Source organism: Miniopterus schreibersii (assembly GCF_964146895.1).
Source record: "Miniopterus schreibersii genome assembly, chromosome: X".
In the NCBI taxonomy this organism is placed as follows: domain Eukaryota; kingdom Metazoa; phylum Chordata; class Mammalia; order Chiroptera; family Miniopteridae; genus Miniopterus; species Miniopterus schreibersii.
In genome coordinates, this window is record NC_138104.1 from 57,951,472 (window position 1) to 57,960,624 (window position 9,153).

At 45.7% G+C, this 9,153-nt stretch overlaps 1 protein-coding gene across 1 annotated transcript; it reads left to right on the plus strand.

Moving 5' to 3' along the window:
- Positions 1-2,979: 2,979 nt before the first annotated feature.
- SLC7A3 (solute carrier family 7 member 3) lies at positions 2,980-8,517 on the plus strand. The gene is made up of 12 exons (XM_081125502.1): positions 2,980-3,223; positions 4,219-4,618; positions 5,196-5,354; positions 5,544-5,721; positions 5,919-6,031; positions 6,157-6,379; positions 6,536-6,675; positions 6,774-6,876; positions 7,121-7,287; positions 7,482-7,648; positions 7,973-8,081; positions 8,218-8,517. Exons 2-12 carry the CDS (start codon positions 4,249-4,251, stop codon positions 8,331-8,333), a joined length of 1,845 nt encoding a protein of 614 aa, XP_080981628.1. The 5' UTR covers positions 2,980-3,223; positions 4,219-4,248; the 3' UTR covers positions 8,334-8,517.
- The last annotated feature ends 636 nt before the right edge of the window (positions 8,518-9,153 follow it).

Here is a 9,153-nt window from a genome sequence, read left to right on the forward strand (position 1 = left end):
TTGAAAACTAATACAAGTACCTTTCCCTTTGTAATTAATATGTAATCTGAGGGGAGGGGGGAGTTTGCGATCATGTAAATATTCTGTTCCCAACACTTTATTTATTGATTATACTTGTCTGAACCAGTTATTACTTTGGTAAGTGCAAGATGGTGATTTTCTAATTTTAGCATTTCTTGTAGACTTATTAGCTGGCATTCATCTATAAGGAAGAGCTTCCCCCTGCCTTTTAAAAGTGTCACTATGAACTTATGAATTCTTTTTAATTTTTTGATTGTTCATGCACATTTGTTTCTACTGACTTTATTTTTTCAGAATTATTAAATGAATATTTGTGTTTTTAAACTGAACAAACATTTTTATCTTTAATAAATTCTAGTAGTAATTTGAAAAAATATTAGATCATGAAAAAAGGAGAATGCACAATTATATGATAATTTAATATATGATATACAGAGGTGGGCAAAGTAGATTTGCAGTTATGAGTATGTGAAACACAGGGTTTATTTTTGTATTATTATTTATCATTATATTGTTTATTTGTATTGTAACTATAAACCTACTTTTGCCCACCCCTGTATATCCCTGTATATAAATATATAGAGACAAAGACCATAACAAAGCATGCAAAAACACAAATAGTTGGTTTGTTAGGAATTCTAGGTGAGTTTCTGATGCAGTTTGCATTACTGATACATTGTTTTATAATAAAAACAAACAAAAATTTTCAATATTTTGCAGCTGGTCATTCATTATACCACAAAAGGTACTGAAGTTGGAGAAAGTCCATGATGATGACACCATGGAACTTCCAGAAAAATAAAAGCTGAGGAAGGAAATATGGTTGAGTGCTATCTACAAATTCATGAAAAGGATGGATAGGTGAAAGAGAACAGTTGTTCATAAAACCTTGGAATGCTAGAATTGGAGGGTACCTCCTGATGCTTTTAATTAATTGACCAAGTTTTTATTGAAGAATTGAATGCCTATTTAGTCCACTATTAGACTTAACTGGTGTGAGCTTATGACTGATGATAAGAATTACTGTTTACATATTAGGTAATAAATTTATGACACCCATTTCTCCAAAAGAGAGTCATCCATTACCCAACCTTATCTTCCACTGCTGCCTAACAAACACTGCACTTGCTAGGCTGGTCTCTACATGGGTCCCTGACTTTACTTCATATCTTTTTGTGGGTCCAGAGCTCATCCACCCTTCACCCTTCACAGCTCAGCTTAAGTCTCTGCTAACCTCCCTCCTCAATCCCTTATAAACTAAGAGGGCTTCTTTATATGATCCAGTCTATATCGATGACTTCTTTCCCTGAATATTTACAACAGGAATTTGTCAATTAATCTCACAATTGAATCAATCACCTACTCTAAGCAACTACATTACCATGTATACAAATATATTATTCTGAATATGAGTAAAGTTTTTATTGAATACTTCCCAAGTGCCAGGCAGGAAAATTTGATTTCATAATCTCATCTAAGCATCACAACAATCCTGTGAAACCTGCATATTATGTCCAGAAACTGAGGCTCAGAGATATCATAAAATTTGCTCCAGGCCACAGTGGCTGAGCCAGGAATTTAACCTAGGTCTAACTCCAAAGACTGCACTCCTAACCACTATGTAATACCATTTTCAATTGTACTGTGTGGGTTTTCTTGCCCTATCTGGATTTTTAAGGCTAGGAGGGCAAGGATTTTATTTTATGTTTCCTTTGTAGTCTCTTCATTGCTACATTAGCTGTTATACACATAGTCAGTGCTCAACAAATATTCAAGGAATGACAAAATGGAGTCAGAGCTAGCTGAAAATACCAATTAGTTAAAAAAGGATTTATATTTTGGGTAGATTTTATGGGTGACATATTCATAATGAATTATTTAAAGGAAACCAGGATATTTGGGTCCATCCTTATTCTCTTAGATGTTTTGCTGGGGGAGAAGCACTCCTTTACAACCCTTGTTAACAGGTACTTTATGACTAAGAACTAATTGGGTTGGATGGGATTATGGATTTGACACCAGGTGTGATCATTCTTTGATTCTTCAGCTCCTCTTCTCTTTTCCAGAAACACCTCGCTTAAAAGGGCCTGTCTCCTTGCTGGTGCTTCTGTGGGTTTGGCTTTGCTTGAGGCCATACCTCTCCTTCTCCTGCATTTAAATGGTACCTATGGGAGTCAGGCATTTAAGTCCAACAGGCCAGGTTTTATCAGTGAGGTCGTGAACAAATATTTATGGTGTGATGTCAAGCAAGTCATCTCTCTGAGTTTCAGCTTACTCATCAGTAAACTGGAATTAAATGAACTCCTTTCAATATTTCAATATTGTCAGAATTTCACACTTAAGACATTTATTGGTAGCTGGAGATACACTATGGCAAGATGGTCCTAGAAATCTAGATAGGATTAATTATGTGACAGGTGGTGGTTGAAATCATCTTCCATTCTCTTGCTGACTGCATTAGCAACACCCACACAAGAAACACCCACATATTGTATGTCAACTATACATTAATAAAAAAATAAATTAAAAAAGAAACACCCACAGTTTAGGGTGAGAGCTGAGGGGTCGGTGTCGGATGGCTGTCCATAATCTGCTGTGGTCCTTGGGAAAGATTTGAGGGGTGCGGGAACCTCTTGTAGAAGGGAAAGCTAAGGAAGACCGAGGGAGAGGAAGTTGGAGACTCAGGTGTTGTCCCCCGACCCCTACTTCTCACCCCTCCCCCACCCCGCTAAGCACAGATTCCGACTATTAAGGCACAAAGGTAGAAAATCCCAGGGGGTCTCTGGCCAGGAAGCTCTCATTGTCCTGCTTGGAGGTAGGAGAGGAGTAAAGGCTGCCCTCCTTCCTTTCGCGCTCCTTGCCACGCACGTCTTGCTGTTGCAAGTGGGAAACAGGCTCAGGCCCCACGTAATCCCTTTTGCAAAGCGGAGGAGTGTGTGTGCGTGCGTGTGGGTGTGTGTGCGTGTGGGTGTGTGTGCGCGCGCGCGTGTGTGTTTCGGTGTGTGTGTTGTGTGTAGGGAGGAGGATTGGGGGCGGGATTCCATGACGTTACCGGCTCCGCCTCTGGGTGTATATAAGGGGCACTTGGCGCGTAACGACCCCAAGCAGCAGCTTTGAAGCCTGTACAGCTGAACTCGACACCCCTCAAACCAACTCGGCTTAACAGCCTCGCTGAAGCCGACTCAAGACTAACCGCCCCCTGGTAAGCTTTGGGGACCGACACGTGCGTCGGAGGGGGACAGCGAGGGCCCCGGCATGCCTAGGATTTTCTGGCAACCATGGTTTGCAGTTGCATCAACGCAGCTGTGACCTGTTGCTGGCGAGACCCCAGCCCCGGGAGCCAAGGCTCCCATCTCCACCTCAGCGCCAGACCGTTTCTAGATGGGGGCATAAGAACCTGGGAGCTGAGTAGGGGGGCCTAGTGCGGAGTCCCTTCTCTCTGGTGTGAGCAATTTCGGGCTGCTCAGGGGCCCCTCTTGGGGCGCATCCCCAAGTCTTTAGATGTCGAAGCTCCGCCTCGCTGTTGATGCTTGCTGGTCAGCCTAGCGGGGCGGGAGGAAATGGGGGAACATTTGCTTACTCCGCTGATCCAGGGCCACACAATTCCGCGGTGTGGGCTTGGTGAGGAGGGATGGAACTGAGGCTCTGCTCACTTTTGATCTGCAGCCCAGGTAACTACCCACCCCCTCCGGGTTATGTAGGAACCACACCTATTTATTGGCCCTGAGGGCGAGGACTGAAAAGGAATGTGAATATTGGGCTTCATCCCCAAGTTGCTGCCCCCTCCTGAAGAGTTCTGTTTAATTCCCAAGGATCTACAGGCCAGGAAGCAGACATATTAGGCTCCATGGTTCCTGGGTTGAGGTCTAGGATAAACCCCATAGTTTCCCAGCCAGAAAAAGAAGAGACTAATATTGACGTGCACCTACCAGGCGCCAGGCCACAGACTTACTGTACGGAATAGTCATATGCCTTTTCTGAAATTAGTCCTTCCACAAGCCTGTGAGGCATTGTTATTCCTACCTGTGTGGGAAGAAACTAAGGTTAGAGGAAGTGACTTGCCTTTGTTTCAATAGCCTCCTGCCCATCCCCCCCCCCCAATAGCACCTGGGTTTAGTGGAGTGGGGATTGTAATTCATTCCTAGAGTTTAGGGATTATGAGCCCTACTGAAGAGCTTTTGTCTTGTTTTTCACCAGGTCCTAGCATCTGCTTCAATTCCAGCTAGAATGCCATTGCAGAAACTTCGCAGATTTGGTCATAAGCTGGCACGCAGACGTACACTGGAGCCAGGCATGGCTGAGACTCGCCTTGCCAGATGCCTGAGCACTCTGGATTTAGTGGCCCTGGGTGTGGGCAGCACATTGGGTGCAGGCGTGTATGTTCTAGCTGGAGAGGTGGCCAAAGATAAAGCAGGACCATCCATTGTGATCTGCTTTTTGGTGGCCGCTCTGTCTTCTGTGTTGGCTGGGCTGTGCTATGCAGAGTTCGGTGCCCGGGTTCCCCGGTCTGGTTCTGCATATCTCTATAGCTATGTCACTGTGGGTGAACTCTGGGCCTTCACCACTGGCTGGAACCTCATCCTCTCCTATGTCATCGGTGAGATGTTGGGGCAGGGAGGATAATGCACAGCCAATGAAGGGGCTTTTGAGCCAGGAAATCTGGGTGGAATGTCTAAGTCACTCACAGGACTTCAAACCCCTAAATGTGTGTGTTTGCTGGTGGGCTGGAAGGCTTCAAGGTGTGGAGAAATTGTTCATTCTACTTACCTTTGTCCTGGTTTTCTTTCTTTCTTTTTAAAAACTATATCTTTATTGATTTCAGAGATAGGAAAGGAGGGGGGGGAGAGGGAGAGAGAGAGAGAAAGAGAGAGAGAAACATCAATGATGAGACAGTCATTGATAGGCTATCTTCTGCACACTCCCCGTACTGGGGATCAAGCCTGAAACCCAGGCATGTGCCCTGACTGGGAATCGAACCACAATCTCCTGGATCATAGATGGATGCTCAACCGCTGAGCCATGATGGCTAGGCCATCCTGGTTTTCTTAAATTGACTAACTTTGGTTTTAAAAAATTAAGTCCAGGTGAAAACCACAGGGATTCTTGTGAGACTGCTATGGGGGAGGAAGGAGAGGAGGGAGGAAACTTGACCCGATGTTTCTCTGCTCCACCAGGTACAGCCAGTGTGGCCCGGGCCTGGAGCTCAGCTTTTGACAACCTGATTGGAAACCACATTTCTCAGACCCTGCAGGGGAGCATCTCACTGCATGTTCCCCATGTCCTCGCAGAATATCCAGACTTCTTTGCTTTGGGCCTTGTGTTGTTGCTCACTGGTGAGGGCAAGGGACTGGGATAATGATGGGGGTGAGGCTAGTAGGGACTAGGCCTGAGAAGGGCTTGGGGGAGGTGGTAATAGTGAGAAAGAAGAGAAGCTGGGAAGGAGCAGTCTGCAGCTAGAGGTGGGGAAAAAGCTTGGACTGAGGACTTTCTTGCTTAGAGTTTTGAATGCATCTTTCCCACAGGATTGCTGGCTGTGGGGGCTAGTGAGTCTGCCTTGGTTACCAAAGTGTTTACAGTGGTGAATCTTTTGGTTCTTGGTTTTGTCATCGTCTCTGGCTTCATTAAGGGGGATGTGCACAACTGGAAGCTCACAGAAGAGGACTACAGACTGGCCATGGAAGGACTCAATGATACTCATAGGTTAGGAGATTCACTCTCAGCAGATGCAAAACTGGGAACATGATGGGGAGCAGGGGGCTTCCATGCGGAGGGATTCTGGGTTGGCAGTGGGGAGGAATGGGAGCCTAGGCCTTGGAAGACCTAAGTAGTTTGGCATTAGAGAAAAGGTACAGATTTGGCTGGACACACCCTTATCTTTTCCATCCCTTCTACTTTAGCTTGGGCCCTCTGGGCTCTGGAGGATTTGTGCCTTTCGGCCTCGAGGGGATTCTCCGTGGAGCAGCTACCTGTTTCTATGCATTTGTTGGTTTCGACTGTATTGCTACCACTGGTAACATGGCCATTCCATTCTTTCCGGGGCTTGGGCACAGTGTTTGCTCAGGCTGCATGCAGACTGGGGAAGTTAGAGGAGTAAACCTGCTTTCCTGATTCAGAACATTGTGCCCCTTCCTGCAGGGGAAGAGGCCCAGAATCCCCAACGTTCCATCCCTGTGGGCATTGTGATTTCACTGTTCGTCTGCTTTTTGGCGTATTTTGGTGTTTCTTCGGCACTCACGCTAATGATGCCTTACTATCAGCTTCACCCTGAGAGTCCCTTGCCTGAGGCATTTCTCCATGTTGGATGGGCCCCTGCCCGCTATGTTGTGGCTATTGGATCCCTCTGTGCTCTTTCTACCAGGTCAGTGTCAAATGTGTGTTTTCCTCTGCTGTCAGAGTCTCAGGTTATAGAATACCCCTTAAAAGAGCTATGAGAAGGTGTAGACTCCTTAACCTCACAAGCTTGGGGAGAGAGATCACAGTCAACTCATGCCACTCTGGACATTCTTCTCTCCAGCCTCTTGGGCTCTATGTTCCCCATGCCTCGGGTGATCTACGCAATGGCGGAGGATGGTCTGCTATTCCGTGTCCTTGCTCGGATCCACAGTGGCACACGCACCCCCATCATAGCCACTGTGGTCTCTGGCATTATTGCAGGTGAAAAGTCATTTTTGCCTTTCCCCTAGTTGTTTCACCAACTCCTTAACTTTGTTCTTCCTTTTTCTCATTTTTTGTTTTCTGCCCATCAATTGCAGCATTAATGGCATTCCTCTTTGAACTCGCCGATCTCGTGGACCTCATGTCAATTGGGACCCTGCTTGCTTATTCCCTGGTGTCTATTTGTGTTCTCATCCTCAGGTGAGACTCCCTCTGTCCACATACTGAGATTTGGGTTTTTATTCTTGGAGGGGGAAGGACAGGAATCTGCTCCTCCTTCTCCCTCTGCCTTCATCATCCTAATTCTCCTTGAGGACTACAGATATACCCCTATCTGCCAAAAATGGTGACCTTCATGGTGACCAGGAAGGTTAAGCTGCCTGAGAGAAGATCATAAAAATGGTTAAGGGTTGTTCTTATTACTGCCTTCTTACTCTTGCCTCAGGTATCAGCCTGGCCAGGAGATGAGGATTGAGGAAGATGAACTGGAGTTGCAAGAGGAGACAATGCCTGAAACAGAAAAGCTCACCTTACAGGCACTATTTTGTCCACGCAACTCCACCCCAACTCCACTCTCTGGCCAAGTTGTCTATGTTTGTTCCTCACTGCTTGGTGAGCAATGGAATTTTTCTTGGGTGGTTCTGAGGTCAGCATGATGTGGGGAGAGAGTGTATGGCATTTGGTGGCTGAGAGTGTATGGCATTTGGTGGCTAGAGAGAGGGTGACCCTTCTTGGAATGGGGTGCCTAATGTCTTAACATGTTGGTCTCAAGAGTTGGTTGACGTTTCTCAACTTGACTCTTGAAGCTCTGCTCCTGAGTGTCCTTTGCCTGGTGCTGGCCCAGTGGTCAATTCCACTGCTTTCTGGAGATCCAGTGTGGATTGCAGTGGTTGTGTTGCTCCTGATGCTCATTACTGGAATCACTGGGGTCATCTGGAGGCAGCCACAGAGCTCCACTCCCCTTCACTTTAAGGTAAATGACCTCTCTCTTTCCCCCTACTAACCATCTTGAAAGAAAATAGGCTCCAGAGACCTTGCAGTCAAATAAAATTCATAGATATTCTTTAATTGGGATGATATAGGAGATACCTAGACCAAAGACTTCTGACACTTCTTAGTTCCTTTCCAGTTCCATTTCCCCAATTTTTGAGTATTCTTACAATTCCACATGAGGTACACTAAATGAGTGGGCACTGAAATACACAGCTGAGCTTTACCTCTCCTGCCCGAGTAGGTTAGAGATCTCTTTCTAGGTCACCTTGTGGTATGTACAAAAAAGATTTTGCTTTGTTCCCAGGTACCTGCTTTGCCTCTCCTCCCACTAATGAGCATCTTTGTGAATGTTTACCTTATGATGCAGATGACATCTGGCACCTGGGCCCGATTTGGGGTCTGGATGGTGATTGGTAGGTATCCACTTGGGAAGACTAGGCTTCTTGGGTGTCCTATCCCAATTTCTTTACCTCTTGGTCTCAAGTAGGAGACCTATTAAGCCTTTACAGGTCACTGTTTCCTCATCTCACAGCTACCTTTCCACACTAGGGTTTGCTATCTACTTTGGCTATGGAATCCAGCACAGCCTGGAAGAGGTTAAGAGTGATGAACCCCCACTCAAGTCTAGAACCCGAACTGTAGACTTTGATCTCAGCAGTGCCTGAATGCTGTCTGGTGCCCCACACAATAATGGAGAGAGCTCCTGAGCACATGGAGAGCTAGCAACAAGTTGTTGATGGGGGAACACTAATGGGTCTCCTGTTTCTCGTCTCCTTTTTTAAAACTTGTCTACTTTTAATTGCATCTGTAGCTGCTTAGTGGCTTGTAAAAAATATTAAAAGAATCTAGAAAAAGAAACTATGTCTTGTTTTTTGCTTGCTAGAGATGATGTGAAGCCTGACTTTCACTGTGGAGAGCTTCAGAAGTGTACTTTGTTCCAGTCACCACAAAAGTACCTATTGTGCTTGTGTGTGCTTCTTGTTGGCTCAGGGTTTGAGGAGGGTGGTGTAAGCAGTCACCCAGTCTAGTTACATTTAAAGGAATAATCTTGAGATATGTTTTCCCTTGCTATACTACGAGTTAGGTTCTGGGTAAGTAGATAGCAACACTCGTCTCTGAGGTTTGGGGTGGACTTTGATCTCAACACGGGCATTGGTCAGGGCCCACACTGAGATCACTGTCTTCTGTTCCATTCCTTCTAGTTGGACCAGTCTCAGACTTCTGTGTTTGCCCTAGCAACAGAAATTTTGGCTGGGGGTTTGGCAATGCTGGGGCAGAAGTGGACAATGGGGGGGGGGCAAGGCGTTGGTAAAGGATTGTGTATATGCATAGATACTGATTGCTACACAAGCAGTTAGGGAACAGATCGGTGAGGTCAGACCTCTGCTTAGACCAAAAACTAGTCATTCATCTCTAACAAACTTGTGACACTCCTATAAAACACTAGGTCCCATGCTGGGTGCTGAGGATACAAGAATGAAAAAA

Coding starts and splice junctions, on each gene's coding strand:
- SLC7A3 (XM_081125502.1), top strand. CDS start 4,249: ATGCCATTGCAGAAACTTCGCAGATTTGGTCATAAGCTGGCACGCAGA. Junction 7,288..7,481: donor TGTTTGTTCCTCACTGCTTG/GTGAGCAATGGA, acceptor TGACTCTTGAAG/CTCTGCTCCTGAGTGTCCTT. Junction 8,082..8,217: donor TGGGGTCTGGATGGTGATTG/GTAGGTATCCAC, acceptor TTTCCACACTAG/GGTTTGCTATCTACTTTGGC.